This window comes from Labeo rohita, chromosome 11 (genome assembly GCF_022985175.1).
Source record: "Labeo rohita strain BAU-BD-2019 chromosome 11, IGBB_LRoh.1.0, whole genome shotgun sequence".
Taxonomy (NCBI): Eukaryota; Metazoa; Chordata; class Actinopteri; order Cypriniformes; family Cyprinidae; genus Labeo; species Labeo rohita.
The window spans coordinates 1,816,428-1,835,199 of NC_066879.1; the positions used below are offsets into that span (position 1 = coordinate 1,816,428).

The 18,772-nt window shown below is 37.8% G+C and overlaps 2 protein-coding genes across 2 annotated transcripts in view; one reads left to right on the plus strand and one right to left on the minus strand.

The window, feature by feature from the left end:
* Positions 1-1,647: 1,647 nt before the first annotated feature.
* On the plus strand, positions 1,648-3,911 carry c11h19orf25 (chromosome 11 C19orf25 homolog). The gene is made up of 2 exons (XM_051122137.1): positions 1,648-1,988; positions 3,382-3,911. Exons 1-2 carry the CDS (start codon positions 1,847-1,849, stop codon positions 3,564-3,566), a joined length of 327 nt encoding a protein of 108 aa, XP_050978094.1. The 5' UTR covers positions 1,648-1,846; the 3' UTR covers positions 3,567-3,911.
* Positions 3,912-5,270: 1,359 nt separating this feature from the next.
* Positions 5,271-18,772, minus strand: part of apc2 (APC regulator of WNT signaling pathway 2) — a 31,523-nt gene continuing 18,021 nt past the window's right edge. Inside the window, 10 exon segments of the mRNA XM_051122548.1 lie at positions 5,271-12,301; positions 12,385-12,599; positions 12,715-12,831; positions 12,982-13,059; positions 13,334-13,473; positions 13,596-13,694; positions 13,882-14,111; positions 14,113-14,264; positions 14,775-14,864; positions 18,504-18,599. Coding sequence (XP_050978505.1) covers positions 6,721-12,301; positions 12,385-12,599; positions 12,715-12,831; positions 12,982-13,059; positions 13,334-13,473; positions 13,596-13,694; positions 13,882-14,111; positions 14,113-14,264; positions 14,775-14,864; positions 18,504-18,599 — 6,798 coding nt within the window. The 3' untranslated portion in view covers positions 5,271-6,720.

Consider the following 18,772-nt stretch of genomic DNA (forward strand, 5'->3'; position numbering starts at 1 on the left):
AGCTATTTGTTTTTTGATAAAAGCTAAATGTATAGAAGCTGCACATTTATCAGATGTAAGTGCCCCAGTATGCAGAATATTATACTGTATGCAGGGGCGTTTCTAGGATTGTAAAACATCCGGGGCTGGTGCCAAAACATCAGGGGCTAGTGGTGTTGGGTGGGAGCTCACATCATGCTCACATAAGATTTTGTTAGACACAAGTGGTTGAACCTGGATCCTTCTAGACGGATCCGGGGGCATTAAACCGGGGGTTAAAGACCTTGTCACACTATTAACAATAGTAAATAGTAATCACTGCAAATAGCAAACATATCAAAGTATTATAACAAAATTATAACATTAGAAAAATATGTTAGACAAATAAAATTATTTATAGCTATAATAAAAAATATTTATAACTGTAACAAATATACAGTTGCATGCAAAAATAGGGACCTATTTTTTCCCCAGATTCCATTTTTTTTCCTTCAAATTCTGTTTTCTGTTTTCATTTTTCTGGTCTTCGTTTTAATAGCTAAATTTAGTTGTATTAATCAAAATGTAATTAATCATGTGTAATTAATTTAAACCATGAATCTTATACAATTTACTGTCAATTTATCAAAAGTTAAGAAAAATTACATGTTTAGGAAATGTGAAATGTTTTATTTTTTCTCACTTTATGTTTTATTGTTACCAAATATGTTTTAGCATGTCTGTTTATTTGAATGTTTAAAAACAACTTTTATTTATTTTTACAATAGCCTCATGGAATTCTGTGTTGTGTATTTTTCTGGTTATCAAATGAAGTATAAACTATTAACTGATCTTTTAATGAAAATTATATTTTATTTTTGGCAAATAAAGGGGATTTACTATTAAAATGTAAAACATGGAAGAAATATTGTGTGATTTTTTTTAAATAAATTTTTATTAATTAATAGTAGTAGTAGTAGGCACATACATTATACTGCATGATTAATAAAGTTAAACCGAACTTTTACTTTGACGGGTTGCCGTGAATACCTTTAAATTTCTGTGTATATTTGACGCTTGTTTTTCTCGAATGAAACAGTGAAATGCTCATGAAGTGACTCTCAGAGCAGTTCTGGAGATGTTGTTAATGTATGTTGTATGTCCTTTATGTCCGTTATGAAACGGCAGACGCTGAAATCACTGCGCGTGCGAGTATTACATGTGTAGAAAACGAAACCGCGCATGCGCGCCGTTCATTCATAAAAAGACGCAGAACATGCAGGATTCATATTTAAATATTCTTTTGCAGCATAATATTTACAGATACTAGTCCATATCGCGACTTGATTTAAGTTTAATGACCAACTTTTGATTGATTCATTCAAACTTTAACAAATTCCGTGGAAATCATAATGCCATACAAAAAAAACTTTCGGGGCTTGAGCCCCAAATGATTAGCCCTAGCGACGCCCCTGCAGACTGTATGCATTAGGCTATTCATGAAGACAAATTTGTGTTATATGTAAAGACCTGTATGATTTTATATCCAGTCTAAACTCTCATTTAATTTATGTCTAGTGAGAGCATTATGGTTTAATTTGTCTGCATGTGAGGCACTGTAGTTTTGCATTGTTACAAGTGTTTGCTGTTTTACTCCGAGTCGAAAGATGGCGACACTCCGCACAAAGATCTTCACTGAAATCGAAGAATCATCCTCTGACGTGTCAGCTGGTACCAAACATAGTAAACAGCTTATAAGTGAAATATTCGCATTTATAAGAAAGATTTATTTCACGGTGTATAGTTTTCCCATCAACAAGAACACTAATGCTTTATAAAGATCACATGCTTGTTGTTTAAAATTGGAGCTGGTGCGTCTCCAGTCAGGATGAATTTTGGTTCCAAAAGCAAGAAGCGGATGGTTCTGCCAACCCGACCCGATCCACCGACAGTGGAGCAGATCATGGAGGATGTGAACCGATCCTTCCCCAACGATCCAGTGTTCACTGTTCTGCACGATTCTGCTGAAGGTACCGGACAGACCAGAGAACATTTCAGCGCTCTGAATGAAAACAAATGCAGCTTTCTGTTCCATACAGCAATACATGAACATGAACATGAACATGTCTGAAAAAGAAGTCAGTCATTGTAAGTCTTTAGACACTTAGCATACGGAGGTAATGTCGCGAAAGCAACTAAATAATTGTAGCCATTTTCGTGCAAAGCCAGTAAATGATTTGTATACATATATGTGGTAAGATGCAACATGCATTTATTGAATTGTAACAGATTTAGTTAGAAGTTTAGCATGTGGAAAATGGTGGAAATAAATAGAAACATTTGCTCATTTAGTTGTTATTGCACAAAATGAGCCAAAAGTTACATGGGACTGAACCTTTTCAGTGTACTAATGTACTAGTGTGTAATGTACTACTAGTCGTTAACGTACTAATGACTTTGGATATCATTCTTACTAAAACCTGCGTATTTTAAGTACTATTAATGCAAAACACTACATCAACCTACACTGAATTTTGACAATTTAATTAAATAACTGAATAACTGATGGCAGACAAAGCAGAATCACAGTGAAAGGGATTCATCTGAAAGGTACATTTATGACTTGTATACAGGCATATGAATAGTTGCATATTTAATCGCCCATATTTTAACTGAAGATATGTCATACTAGCAATGCTATGAATGCAAATTAATATATAAAAAACAAACAAACAAAAAAAACCTTTGCTTAGCTTACCTATAGGCTTTAATAAAAATCAAAAATGCCTGAAATGTACATATGAAAATAATGAGATGCTCCATTCACATTGATATCCTTTTGAGCTAATTGTTCTCTTCCATATTTTTAATATTTACAGAAGCTTCTCTTTGAAGGGTCTTGACTTTAGCGTGTTCTGAATTTTTAACCAAACATGTTAAACTGCATGTTAAACCCACTGCAAAGTCTGCATGGGGAAATCTTCAGTTCACCCCTACACAGAATTTTCGATTCCATGGATTCCTATTGAAATGACTGCATTTTGTTTGCAAAAATTCCCATTTTATGTAAAAACCTTTACATTTCTGGTTAACGGTTCGAATCTATTTGAAGAATCCTTCACTGAATTAACTGAATCTGTCAGAACAGTTCCTGAATACACTGCACGACATCTGCAATTTGAACAGATTATAGTCATCACATACTTGCTGAGTTTTTTTTATTAAATTTTTTTAAGCTAATCTGTCCCTTTCAGAAACTACAAAAATTGGTGGAATTGTGACTGAGACAGTTTCAAAGAAATTCATAACTATTTTACTTTTATTGGTGAATTGATGTCTGATTCTTATGAATTTGTACAAACCCCATTCATACGTTTAGCGCCTTTGGATGCATGATGGGAATATTTGGCCTTGATCTTTCAGATCTGAAGTCCAGTTCCAGCAACAGTGAAGTGGAGGTGAGATACCTGCAGAGCAGACGCTACATAGAGCTGCATGAGCGATTGCAAGAGGAACGTGGCAATCTCGCACGACGGAGAGACGAGCTGCGCACGGCTGGGGAGTGTTTGGAACGCAGCGTGATGGAGGTGAAGATGAGCGCGCAGTGAAAACTCACAGGGACCTGGGTCTTTTGAACTTTTGCTCATTCAGTAGCTGATGAGTGAGCATGGCATTTGTCTCAATGTTTTACACGGAAGGCACAGGGTTATGTTAACGTGATTTCCATGGAAGAGCCTTTCCTCTGGCTAAGCTGCTGTTAACATTTAGATGCGGTGTCATAATAATAACTGATCTTTGAATGTGCCGCTTGGACACTTTTGACATTTTGATGCTGAAATTCTTTCATTCTTTATGTTTGTGGTATTTTTGGCTGATTTGTTTGTGATAACTTGACTTGATCAATGTTAATGTGTTGTGTGCGTTCAGTAGAATTAAAGTCATTCTATAAGTTCTGCAGTCTTAATGTATTTTCCATTTTTACATCTAATTTTCACAATCAAAGCTTTCTTTTCTTTCATTTTTTTGATGACAGATATTTTCAGTGCTTTTACAGTCCTTTCAGTGTAATTTACAGTGCAACCCACTGAACATATTGACTAACATCTGTTCCTCACTGCATCATTTGTATTTGTTTTAAATTGTGTTAAATAGTCTAAGGTTAATTCCCAATGCAAAAAAAAATCTTTAGTGTGTGATTTCTGTGGCATAGTGCATTGGATCTCAAGATTTCAGCCATGATTTGCCTATTAAAAAAAAAAAAAGAAGAAGAAGAAAAGAAAAAATGGTTAACAGTTGACTCAAATAGCACCAAACTTATTATTAATCTCAATTAATTAACTGATAGTGGTAATTTTTTAATACAGGGTTTCTGTTGTCTCACTTAACATAGCAAAGTAACATTGTTACTGAACTGGTTCATGAGTTAAATGCAGCAGTTGTTTACAAAAGATGACAAAAGAAGACAAAAAGATTGAAACAGCACATTAGCAAAATTATGGCTTGGTAAAAGCAGGCTTATATTATAATAAAGGAATTAACTAAGGATAAATTAAACTACTTAAAACTAGACAAGATTTGGTGTGACAGGTGGTCTGCCATGTGATTTGAAAGGGTTTGCCTCAAAAACAAAAACAAAAAAAACTGTGAACCACTGCAGTAGCACAATCAAAGTCAGCCATGATTGATAATAAGATAGTCAGGGTTGCCAGGTCTGGCAGGAATTGGTCTACTTTTAAACTGTTGTCATGGGTGATTTTTTTTTTTTTTTTTTTTTTAGTGGGTTAAAGGTTTAACATATTGCGTAAATTCTATTTGACTGAAATGCTTAAATATTTTATATTCTACGAATGATAAAACTGTGCTACATGTTAGATTTTGTGAAGAAGGAGCACTAGTTAGGGAGCCTTTGAGCCTTGTGTGCTCCCTTGAAAACAAATTGTGTTTATTAACATTAGTTGAAATTGTGTGTAGTGCATAATACTAAATGTGTATTACAGGTATGGGAGTAGCATGTTGTTTTATTTGGGATAGGGTTATTGGGATATTTTTGATTGGCCATTGGGCTAGTGTTGTTACACAGACCTGGCAACCCTAAAGATAGTCTGAGCGCATTTAACTTTGAATAAATCACTTCCACTCAGATAAATGAAGGACACAGGTTTTATGAGAATGTTTATTTGAGGACCCCCTAACCCCTGGCCACAACTGTTTAACTGTTAATCTACAGCACATTCTCTCAGACAACATTCTGAACCCAATTCATGCTTTGACAAGACCTCTCAAATATGCATGAAATTTTCCCTTAATGTCAATTTGAGTTTAGCTTTCCATCATATTGCTTAATTTTGACACCACTGTTAGGGGTCATTACACTGAGCTCGGGTTACTGGTCAATTTCAATATCTTCAGATGGGAACAACAGTTGGTATCAGCACTCACAGCACATCTGAAATACACCGTAGTTCTGTTTATCGCTCTCAGAATTTCTGATGTGGGATCAATGACTTTAAAGAGAGAATGCAAGTTTTAAAGGAGACAAATTGAGCTGCTATATTACAGTTAAAACTAAGCCCATGTAAATACTGCACCTCACCAAAAAAGACAAACACTTTTTGTGCTGGCTAACTGGCCATAATTGTACCTACACTGATCATAAGTCTACAATATTTGCTTGTGTAACTGCAGTTTTGGCAATAGGCTTTGGTTGAATGGAAGCCATTTGAAACATTCTACAGCAGTCTGTCAGAATTCAGCCCAATGTACTGTAAATGGCAAGTGTTTATCTCAATCCACAGAGCTGCTACTCATTAGCTTGCTTTTAAATACTTAAAGCATAACGTGACTCTACACAAAATGACATTATGAAAGCATTCGGTAAGGAGGAATATGTACAGCCACTTAATTGTATTACATACATTTGCTGAACACTCAACAAATACAACAATCTTATATTGAAAAATGCAAATGTGTGGGTAGAGATTCATGGTTGTACTTACAGTCTGTCATTTTCAATGAAAAAAGAAACTGCAAAATCCACATTACGTGTTTACAGTGGATAAGTGAGTATTTAGCATGCTATTTGTAGCAATGGCAGGATTACATTTTGCCTTCCGGGAAGCATTAGACTACAGTTGTATATCAGTATTTACAACATTACCACTAAATATCCATGACAATTACATAGACATTTTGTGCAGATTTTAACCTATTGTAGCTATATTTACCTGCAGTAATAATAAGTGAAGGCAATAGGCTGTTTTAACCTGTCTGTGTGGCGTAAAGGCATGTGCATACATGGTTCTCTTGTGAGAGTACAACAGTCTTTTCCGGTATGCAGGTGGCACATGGTCTTTTTTTCAGAGAACAGTTTGCATATTGTTCTAAATGTGGGCTGTAATTTTTATCAGTGGATAACACACTCTGAGACAGTCTTTGTCATGTGTGATCAATTGTCCAAATAGCAGAAGCAATGATTAATATCACTGTACAAAAATATAAAAAAAAAAAAAATGGGTAAACCCTCACTTGTGGTGTGGTTAGGTTCATGTTGTGAATCCAGTGAGATTCTATAGTACATGGGTAAATGTTCACATCCAGATTTTTTTTTCTTTTTCAAATAGGTGAAACTTCTGATGCACTGGCAAGCACAGGACTCATTAAATATCCAAGGTAAAGAGAATCATATCCATTACCACCTGAGTTTTTTCAGCATCAGGAGCATAGTACTTTGCCAAGCTTGGAACTGTGGACAGATTACAGATTTTATGCTTCATGTTTATCCCCTGCCTTCTCCAGTGTTGTCTGTGCTTGACCATGTGTCTGTGGAGAGCAGTAGACCATGGGGCTAGGGATGTAGTTGAAAGGAGTAACTCTGACTGCTTTGCTAGGGGAGCTCTGTCGGAAATGGCCAACACCACCACTGTGGGTGCTTTCCATTGACTGAAAGGTGGAGGTTGATGCTGTGCTGTAGGTTTTGAGAGATCCGTCCGAATCCCCATCATGGAGGGTATTCCCAAAGGCCATGCTTATTTTCCTGGGGAGCACCATCTTTGTGGCCTCTTCTGTGATGCCAAGAACTTTGTCGATCGTGGGAGAGGTGCTTGAATTTGTTTTGTTGGCGGAGTAGTCCTCAGTTTGAACAGTTGCATCACTTGTTTTCCGTGATGCTAGAGTAATAGTAGGCAGTTTTCCTGGGAGCGGTGGTGGCATCTGTTTGGGGCCCTCAGGTGAAGGCAACAGAGGCAGTGCAGTGGGTGGAAGGGTGCTTCTTAATATCTGGGGAACGTCCTCATCGCGAATCCTTCGCCAGGTCACCTTGTCGGAGTTGCGTGATCCAGCTCTCTGTTGCCTCTGACTTGCGTTCCTTTCACTTTTAGCTCGTCCGCTTGAGTCGGAGGATGAAGAACGAAGAGAGGAGCGACTGGTGACACGACTCAAGACATTTATGCTTGGTGAGGAGGAATATCTTTTGAAGGTATCCTCCCTCTTCTCTCTTGGCTTTGGGGCAGGTGTATTTCTCTGTGAGGCCCTGCAAGGACTTTCCGAGCTTGTTCGTCTAGCTGGCCGTTTCACAGTGACGTCCCTATCAATCGAGGCGGCTCTCGTTGGAGCCATGCCCTGCCTGAGTACCCCCTGTTCCTGCACTTGTCTTTGTCCTTGAGTCACAGGCATTCTTCTTGGGCCTTGAACTGCTTCCTTAAGCTCCTGACAACGAGAAGAACATAAGAAGACCGCTGGGGCTCCGGGAACTGCTCTGCGGGGTGAGGCATGCTGAGATGTTGGGACAGAACGTGAAGAAGCATCACGTCTTGAGGCTTTTGACGACTCTTTGATGAATGTCAGTTGTCTGAGGAAGCCATTACGATCTGATTCACCACTACTTGAATAAGTAGATGTCATGCGAACCAAATCCAGTCGATTTGCAGGTAGGATTCTTTTCCCTGACATCTGCGTACTTTGTCTGCTAATGCTTGTGGGCTGGTTGGTTACTAAAGGTGAAATGTTTCTTGTTTGCCTTGATGGGTTCTGCATGAATGGTATTCTGACAGGGGATTTCTGTGTTTTCCTGTCTATAGGAGATTTCGAGTTCTGATTGGTATTTGAAACGCTGCCTCGTTTGTCTGGTGGACTGCATGGCGCTGATGCCACCTTCTCTGGACTTTGTTTAATGGTTTGGGTTGGGGAGGTTACCTTTTTCTGAGGGTGCCTGGAAGGAGTTGAACTTTGAGATGATCCTGAAGATGAGCTCTTTGGTATCCTGGCAGGTGGTGTTGAGCTTCTTTTGGGCAATGAAAACTGTGTGGATTCCATGGGGTTGCCCAGTCTGTGAAGGCTTCTTGACCTGTGTTGAGCTAGATCTGGATTTTTAGGGGCATCTGGTTTCTGTGTCACTTTTTTAGTTGGTGGTCTTTGAGAGAGAGTTGTTTCTTTCTTGGGCGTGTATATCACCGTTCTACCCCTGAAGACCACAGGCAAGTTTGGAACGGGTTTACGAGGGGCAAAGTCAAGTGGTTTATTAGCCTTTTTGTCATCTTTGTATACCTTCTTCTCTTTAGGAGTAAAGCTGGAACCAGACATAAATGACATAACTGATTCAGACTCTGAAGAGGGCTCCTGGGACTTTGAAGCTTGTAACTTGGTAATGATTGTATTAGCTCCTTCTTGTATTGCTCTCCATTCAACACTGTTGAGATCAGAGTCTTTGTCTGATCCCATTTCATCAGAATCTAGGTCATTTTCAGGACTCCACTCTGTTGCTTTCTGAAGAGCTGCTTTCTGTTTGTGCTTTTTCTCAGCTTTCTTTTTTCTGGCTGCCTGCTTTTTCTTGTGTTGAGGCATTGCAGATGTTATGCATTTTATCAAAAGATCATCTTCTGAATCCATGCTGACTGAGCTTGGCGAGCTGTTCTCTTCAAACTGGTTGTGTTCTTGCTGTGATTTTGGAGGGCACTGAGCATTGGATGTTATATTATGTTTATTTCTTATCCATGTATGCTGAAGTTTTTCATGATGTTCCTCAAATTCTGCGTCACTCAAAGAGCTAAGAGAGGAACTCAAAGAGTAACATGGAGGTGCTTCTTCTAAAATTAGATTTTGCTTGATCCTGTGAAAACCCTTTTGTCGGGACTGGTAACTGTTGACTTGATCTTGTATATTAGAATTACGTATTATGTTAGTCTTGCTCGATTCATAATACTGTTTCTGTCCCGTCCTATTCATCAGTCTATCCTGTCTGTCCGTTTTATGACACATGGTCCCATCTGTAGTTGTTGGGTGATGCCTAGTTTGAAAGGCTAAACTGTTTTCCTGTGCATGACTCAGGGAGCAGGTTTTCTGATTCTGGTACACCTCTGTGTTTTGTTTTCTTACAGGAATATCTAACTGTGGCATGCTTTTCGACAGATTCTGTCCTTGCTTTTGAATTTGTCGAACTGGAGACTGGCTTTGAATCCTTTGCTGGGTCATTTTTGCTGCCATCTCCTTACTCTGTATAAGTAATCTCTGAGTGGGTACCATATGTCTGATTGTTTTGTTTAATTGGTTTGTGACTATATGAGACTGGCATGTCATTTTGGTTGGTTTGTGGAAGCGGGAGAACATGCGAAGGTCTTCAATTCTCTTTGCCTCAATATCAATCAGCTCTTGTGTCTCTTTGTTTCTTCGCCAATCTTTCATTCCTTTAGTTCTGAGTGGATACTGGAGAGTTTCATCACTCAAGGAAGTGGTGCTTGAAAAATTAATGGGTGTACCTTCAGCAGAATCAGTATAAGAGGAATCATCATGATATATTTCTTTTGAAGACATTCCAAGCTTTTGTCCAGTGTTCATTTGATTGTTTTTATTCTGCAGCACCATATACACTGGTAATTGCACAGATTTTCGAGTCTGCATGTTGAGAACTTGGTTTGAGAGGTTGGGCATCACAGTTGGCCTTAGCTTCTTAAACCTGGAAGGCATGGCAGAATTAATGCACTCTTTCAGAATTTCTATGTCATCGTCTGAGTTGCCTTCACTATACTGGTCTTGGTCATCCATGTCGTCTTCCTTTTCAGAATCCTCTGGATCATTGTCTTGCTGGTTTAGCAAAGGAGTAAGTTTAAGCTCCACATCTTTCTGGACATAGTGTTCATGCAGAGGGAGGGCACTCAGACTAGAGGCACATGAGAAATTCTCAATTGGTTTTTCCACAGTGAAATAGATCATTGTGTCCAAATCTGGAGGTAGGTTAAACCTTTCCTTAAAGTCTGCGATTTCCATAAATTTGCGCAAACTGTTTTCCCACTGACTCCCTACACCACTAAGATTCTGTGTCTCTGGTCCACTTGATTCTGCACAGCATGGAGTTTTGCTGCGACTCGGAGGCATTGTTTGTCCTGGACTGTCTGGCAAGTCACTGGGGCTAACAGTTCCACTTATCATTTCGCTACATGGGTCGCTCTGAATAGAGCTGGCAATTGAAGGAGATTCAAAACTGCCAAGTGAGCTTACTGAACTACAGCGGCTCATTACCAGAGGTGTTTCATGAATGTAGTTTTCTGAAGAGCTGGATGGTGTCCTGTCCTCAAGAATTACTGGAGACACTCCTCTAAGGAACCTCTTCTCATTTTTGATTGTACTAGGGATCTCAGCTGGTTCAGAGCTGCTGATTTTCTGATCAGTTAATAATAACTGACTGTCACTCAAGTCATCAAGTGTCTCATCCTCTTCGTCTTTTCTCTCAACGTTCACATCTTCCACCTCTATGATTTCTAACGAGGAGTCACTCTCTAGTTCATTTTCAGTCTGACTCTGTCCATCAAGAGCTCCATCCCCAGAAGACAGTGAGGACAGGGAACTGCACCGAGAGAAGCATATTGGAGTGTTCTCTACCGAATACTTCTGAGGGGTCTCTAACTGTCCAATCGTGGGGCTTCTTGCAGAGCATATTGGGGAAAACTTGCTAATACTACCTCCAGTCATCACTGTTGGAACCCAAGCTTGCCTGCGCATTGCTTGAGCTGCCTGAACATTAATTGCAGTTTTTGCAACGCCAAACTTGGCAACACTCTGGATCAGTGGAACATGCTGATAGGAGGGAGACAACTTGACAGTTGGTATGCTAGCATCCGAAGACACCTTGGTTGATACAGTTGCAGGCGTTGATATAAAAGGTTCTTGGCTCTTCTCTGTATCAGTGGAACCTAAATCAGGCAAAATAGGATCTTTGTTTGTCTCAAAATCTCTTTCAGGGATCTCATTCTGACACATGACTCTTGAAATGTGTAAACCACTGTTCACTGGTTCCTCATGAGCTACCTTAAGGTCAAGTTTATTTGGACGTCGTTGTTCTGTTGGTTTTGCAGACATGTGAGTCTGGTCCTGACTGCCGCAATAGCCATCACTGGTGCTGCCACTGTTAAGGCTGTCATTGGATAAACTCGAGTTGGCTGTTTTAAGACGCAAGAAGGCATGTGCTCTGCTGAGTCGTTCCTTAGGTGAAAAAGAGCTGGTATCAGAAAAATGACAAGGGGAACAGGAAATGGCTCGTGCCTCGTGAAGCTCATCTGGCCCATAATTCCAATCCACAAAATGATCTTCAGAGCTGAGGCTGAAGCTGTCTTCTGAGGATGTATGCATGGTAATGTCTTCTACTAGTTTGTCAATTTTAGCTACTGTGTTGGTGATCTTCTTGGCTAATTTCTCAGCTGCCACAGTCACTTCATCATCAGGCGGTTGCGACCTTTTATTTTCAGTCTGAAAGGTTTCGACGTCTTGTTCGGGCTCCCCCTCTCGCTTACGTGGCTGAGTATTAAGGAAGTTAGAATTGTTCAAGAACATAGAGAGCATGGAAAAGGTTCCAGTGTCCAAGCTGGTTGATACATTAGGTGCTTCATCATCATCAAAACAACCAGAATCTGAGGCATAGTCTTTTGCTAGGCTCTCAATGTGCCTCAGTGGCTTGTTTATACTTTGATGCTTAAAACTTTGCTTCTCAATTGAATCGAATGTTTCTGCCAGATGCTTCGCATCCAACTCGGCCTCTAATGCTTTCTGCTTCCTCATGTAGAGGGATGGCATGCAGGATCCTGGGGATATAACAGCTGTGTCTTTATATTTCAGTGGACGATTTGTGAGGAGGTTTCGCAAAGCTGCAGCACTTCCCATGGCTATCATTTTGTGCTTCGAGTGGATGAGATTGCGCAGCATGCTTACAGCTCCCAGATCCCACAGCAATTCCTGGTCCTTTGGACTTCTTGCAGACAGGTTCCAGAGGGTTCCACATGCATTACTCACAATGGTCAGACTGTGAGATCGCAAGTGCTGCAGCAGAGTCTGAAGGCAGTTATGATCCCTGAGGATTTGCCTAAATTAGAAAAACAGGAAGAATTTAAGTGATGTCTAAACTCTGACCTCTGCTTAATTTGTGAATGTGAATAAACATGATACCTGTAATCGTCTCGGGTAGCAATAAGGCTGGACACATTACGCAGGATACCTCCACCACTCTCAATAATGGCCAGTGAGTTGGTTTGGCATCGATAAGTCAAAGTGCTAACCAAAAAGCCAAGAGCACCATCAACAGAGCAAATTGCCACCTTATTCTCAGTGCTGTGTGCTGACAGGTTCCACAGTGCACTGAGCACACTCTTTAAAGTGGACTCCTGTGGGGAGGACCAGACCATGTAAAATTGTTTATCACTTACCGAAAGCACAAATGTCACCAATTTAATGGGTAAATCACTCATCTTATATATCATAAAAAATGATTGATTGTACCTTTGTAGCCTGCAGTGCACAAGTCATAAGCGCCGACACACTACCAACATCTCTCAAAGCCCTCTTGCTGTTGATATCAGCACGCCATGACAAGTTTCTCAGTATACTAGACACTACCTAAAAGCAATGACAAATCACAGAGCTGTTGTGAGCCTAATACAAATGAGGGAAGCAAACAATACTATTAAGATATTATTAAGCTGTTGTATAATATTTGTTGTTCAAGTTCAGAGTGATCTTATGGATTTGGAACAGTTGCTTATGTACCTGCTGTAATTCCTCACTTTCAGATGCAAGCTGTGCAACAATGGCTTGAAGACAGTTTTTCTTTGAGCAAAGTGTAGCCTGAAAGTTAATAAAGAGCATTTTGTCAACATCACAAAAACACTTAATTAGCTTGAATTAACTGTTACCAAATATAAAGTACATATATGAATATTTAGTTTTCTATGAATTTCAGTAAAAACATAAATTTATGGCCAGTTTGGACACTGATTACATTATTATAGGATTAAGGAATAGGAATAAGATAGTTACAAAAATGATACATTGCTTAAAAAAGTCTTGAATGTCTTTCATTTATACATGACTCCACACTTGCAATAATTTAAAAATGTACCTTATTTACAACATCTCCATATGTAAGATTAGTGAGTGCCATTCCGGCGTAACGCCGGAGCGCCATATTGATTGGCTCGTTTTGCATGCCATGCAGTTCTTGGTCCAGCTGCATCAGCTCCGCAATAGCTTGCAGGCCACCTAAAAGATGCACAAATAAGCTTCTTCATTGTGTTTTTAGCTCAATGTAAATGTGCTTATTTACAGCTACAGCATACACTCTATTGCTCACTGGTCTGTTTAGAGAAACTGTATTCACTTACCTAGTTCATTCATCGCCCTCCGGTACTCTTCCTCAAAAGATAACTTCATTATTGCACACAAGGCCTGGCACATCTGGGGATCCACCGGCTCAGGGATTTCTGTGGATATCAAAGTAAATGTATATTTATATGAATAATTTTATATCTATTTTCAGAAAATCAACAAAATATATGTTTAATTAATATATATAAAAATAACAAAATCACCATTTTGAACCACTCACTAGTTAATCCGTTACTTTAAGTAATCTACATTATGCAACACATTGCCTTAACCAGGGCTCACCTGTGGTTTTGGCTCCACCAGGTGAGGGGGTATTTAAATGGTTCTCAATCCAGTCCCAGCCATTCTCGCAGTGTGAGCGGATTTGCTCTAGCACATGAAGAACTCTCATCTCGCGTCGTGCTTGGCCCTCATCTGGCTGCGAGTACACAATGTTGTGCAGGGCAGCACTGGCTCTGGAACGGGCTTCTCGACTATAGCCTCCTGTCCCAGCTGCCTCCCCCGGTGCCCCCCTCATGTAGTATTTGCACTAGCAGTGGAACGCAACCAGACTTGCGCATGGCAATGCAGCTTTCCTGTGAGCTTGACATTGCCAGAAGGGTACGGGACATTTCCTCTCGATCTCTAGAGGCCAGCATGGACAGCAGCCAAAACACCATCTCCACCTGCAACCCAAACACAATATCACTATTGTTTGCATATATTATTATGTTTTTGATTAAAGTATTTTTCAACTAAAACTATATGAATACTGCCGATGGCAGGACACCAAATGTCATGGGTTATTATTTTAATACAGGGACTGGACAGTTAATGACATTTTCTGTATTATTCAAAAATAGTTTTTTTTTTATTTGATGTTGATTTTGAAAAAACAAAAAAAACATTTGTTCTCCAAACTGCTTGTTTTCTAAAGGGTTGCAGAGATGCTGGAGCCATTTCCAGCATCTCGGGCCAAAAGAAGTAAATATCCTAGACAGATGGCCAGTTACAAAAACCATAATTGTTCAAATTTATTTCAGTGCATTTATTAAAATATAGTATGAAGAAGAAATAGATATTTGCTGTGTTTACAGAAAGGCAAATATTTAATCTCAAGATATAATTTTAACCAGAAGACACTGAGGAACACTGACAAACCAAAAAAAAAAAAAAAACAACAACTTTGGCCTTACTTTGCTCCCAGCTTCTCCAGGGGCCTCCAAAGTACCAGCATTTCCAGTATCCGTGTCAGGTGCAGATGCTTTCGAGAGGCACTCGGTGCTCTGTGGACACAGAGGGTATGGTTTATCACTTAATCCTATTTAGGGCAGTAGGTACTTGGAAATTTGGGTTATACATCTGACTTCACACATTAATATTAATTACAGCAGCAAAGCAAATCTATAATAAGCTATATTAAAGCTATATTAATTTAGGACTGACACTGTGTCTACACTGGACGTGCGTAGTGTGACATGACAAAATACTGTAGACAGCTTTATCAATACATAGGGTAGATATTCTTCAAATAAAGAAAAAATTAAGCCACTTTCTCGCTGTCAGACAAAAAGTGTCTCTAGTAAATGTGATGAACTACCCAGTGGCTATTCTGCTACAGAGCTTAAGGGAAACTTAATAACACTGCCTTAACACCAGTTGAAACCAGCTAAAAAAAAAATCAGCAGCGTCATTTGTTCCCAAATGCCACATGCTTGAATATTTTGTACCCAGTGCAATGATATTCATATATTTTAAGTCTGACTTACTGCCCAAATAGCATTTGAAGACAATATATTGCAGACTATTTGTATCTATTTAAAATCTGTTTCTGTTTGACTGAGCATGTGCACAACATTTGCATATGGAGAGTGAATCAGCACCAGTGCCAAAGCATTTGATTCACTCTTTCATGCTCAAACCCATCACTATGGCAACGTTTGGCACCAATGCTACAAATACAAACTCTACATGACTAGATTACAAGAAAGGACACATACACGGCTTAAATTATCTTTTACTGCATAAACCACACAGTTTTGATGACTTTACTATTATTTCAAAATGTGCAAAATACTAATAATGCAAAATGAGTTGAAGAGTCTAGTAAAGGTCCCAAAATGATCGTAGGTCTCAAGAGGTCATGGTCAGCGTGGTGCAGTATTGAGCAGACAGATACAGTTGTAGTCAAAAGATTATATACACCTTGCAGAATCTGTAAAATGTTAATTATTTTACCAAAATAAAAGGTATTATACAAAATGCATGTTATTTTGTATTTAGTACTGACCTGAATAAGTTATTTCACATAAAAGATGTTTACATTTTGTCCACAAGAGAAAATAATAGTTGAATTTATAAAAAATGATCCCGTTCAAAAGTTTACATACACGGTGAAAACTTTTTGAGTTTGAAGATCAGGGTAAATTTAACTTATTTTGTCTTCTGATAAACATGTAAGTATCTTCTGTAGTATCTGAAGGGCAATAATAAATAAAAAAAAAATTCTACTCAAAAGTTTTCACCCCCCAGCTCTTAATGCATGTTTTTTCCTCCTCGAGCATCAGTGAGTGTTTGAACCTTCTGTAATAGTTGCATATGAGTTCCTCAGTTGTCAAAACGGTTTAAATACTAAAAAAACAAAAAAAAATTGTCGGACCAGAAGGTTTTTTCACTAAAAAACAAAAAAAACGCTGTGGATCATTCAGGTAACAACACAGTATTAAAAATCAAGTGTATGTAAACTTTTAAATAGCGCCATTCTTATAAATAAATTCAACTATCATTTTCTCTTGTGGACTGTACACATCTTTTTATGTGAAATAACTACCAAAATAACCCTCTTACTTTCGTAAAATAATTTACATTTTGCGGATTCTGCAAGGTGCATGTAAACTTTTGACTTCAACTGTAACTGTGCTCCGGTGGGAATCCCTTAGTCTTAGGGAGCTTTTTTTTTAAAATTACAACTTTACATTTGCCAGGCATCCCAGTTACTGAACGGCCAATAGGAGGCAGCTTGCGGAGGGCATACCCTGTTTTCTGCGTAGCAACACTGTGTGCCAGCCTGTGCTGTGAGATAGTGCCAGGTGGAAGTGCAGCTTTGCAGTGAAAAGAACATCCTAGAAGAATAACGCCCCTGGTTTTCGTAAGCTGAGTAGCCACTGCAGAAATATCCTATGGTATAGCTTAAACGGTTTCAGATTTCATCAGTAAAACAATTAATTATAAGTAAAAAAAAACATTAAGCTACCATAAATATTTAATAGACAGTTTTATGTAACAGACCAGTGGAAACCACATACACTTATTAATCAGTATTTAAGACAAATTCATGATGATTACAATTGAACAAGTTTGTAATAAAAATTAGCAACTCCTAGCAATGCAAAAGCAAGTTTACTTCTAGCTTTGTTATAAATTTTATACAGTAATTCCTCTTTACAACCTCCATCCATTACCTGAACCATAAATGTCACTTTTTTAATGTGACTTTTCCAGCAGGCTGGTTCAGTCAACAATGTTCTCTGTGGTTTTGTGTTGCCCCTGGCAATACAAACCCTCAGTAGTTTACAGCATCTATAAATTGTTCTGTGAATATGCCACTACTGAGAGATTAATAACTGTAGAGAAACATACTTTGTAGCATTTTTGATGTCACTAAATAATTCACCAAAATGCAATCAGCAAAGTGCCATTTTTTTCTATCAATAATAAGTCTGTGAAAGGTTCCTATCTTTACTAAACTATTATACACTACAAATTCTTCTTCGTCTTCTTCTTCTTCTTCTTTTTATTAGTAGTAGTATACAAGCACTTGGTGATGCAACTCATATAGCTTTCTCAGAACTAATTTTTAACCTACTACTCTGATATTTTAACCTTGGGTACTGTTTTATGGCTGCAGGTTGGTTATATACTCAACAACTTTGATTTAGTGTACAAAAGATTTTTAAAATTAGATTTCACTTATTTAAACTTATTATGAAATATTTTTTTTCCCAAACTTCTATTTATTTAGTTATTTAAGATTTGTGGTGTTAGTGTCAGGTGGTGTAACTACCAAATAAAGCATAATAAATATATATATATATATATATTTTTTTTTTAAATAATCAGTATGAAATTTTCATATAGCTAACTTTGATTTAGTACACAAAAGATTTCAATAATATTTTACCTTTTATACTTTTTAAGAAATATTTTTTTCCCCCAAAATTCTATTTACTTTTTATTCATTTATTTATTTATAGATCTGCAGTGTTAGTGTCAGGTGGTGTAACCATCAAATAAAACATAATAAATGTATATATTTTTAAATGATCATTATAAAATTTTTCATATAGCTTTCTCAGAACTAATTTTTAACCAACTAGTCTGATATTTTAACCTTGGGTACTGTTTTATGGCTGCATGCTGGTTACAATTCATATACTCAACAACTTTCATTTAGTACACAAAATATTTTTTTAAATATTAACAATATTAAAAATAAAACTGGTTCACTTATTTAAACTTTTTAAGAAATATATATTTTTTTCTAAAATTATATTTATTTTTTATTTATTTATTTATTTATAGATTTGTGTTGTTAGTGTCAGGTGGTGTAACTATCAAATAAAACAATAACTTTATATTTTTAAAATTATCTGTATGAATATTAAAAAAACTGCTTCGCTTATTTAAACTTTTTTAAGCATTTTTTTTTTGTTTAAACTTTTTAAAGAAATAAATTAAATTCTATTAACTATTTATTTTATTTTATTTTATTTTATTTTATTTTACTTTATTTTATTTTATTTTATTTTATTATTATTATTATCTATTTATTGCAGTCCCTGGACAGTCATCTGGAATTTTTGTATTAAAAAAATAAAATAAAAATGATTCAGGCTCAAACGGAGGGCAGGGGGTATATGTGTCACCTGAGTTTCTGGTAGAGCACTTTTCTCTTGAGGACCACGCGAGCTCTGTGCCTCATGAAGCTCTTTCTCCAGCTGCTCCAGTCGAGCAACACGGATCTGTACGCAGAAACATAACAGTAACAGTGTATATTTTAATGCTCTGATTGTTAGGGTAGTTGAGAAGCCTGGTTGGGAACACTGGCATGCAAACCACAACATAAACTGTGCTGGATGTTTGAGTGTGGTTTGAGTATTGTGGTCAAGCGTTGTTAAAAGTGCGATGCGCTTGT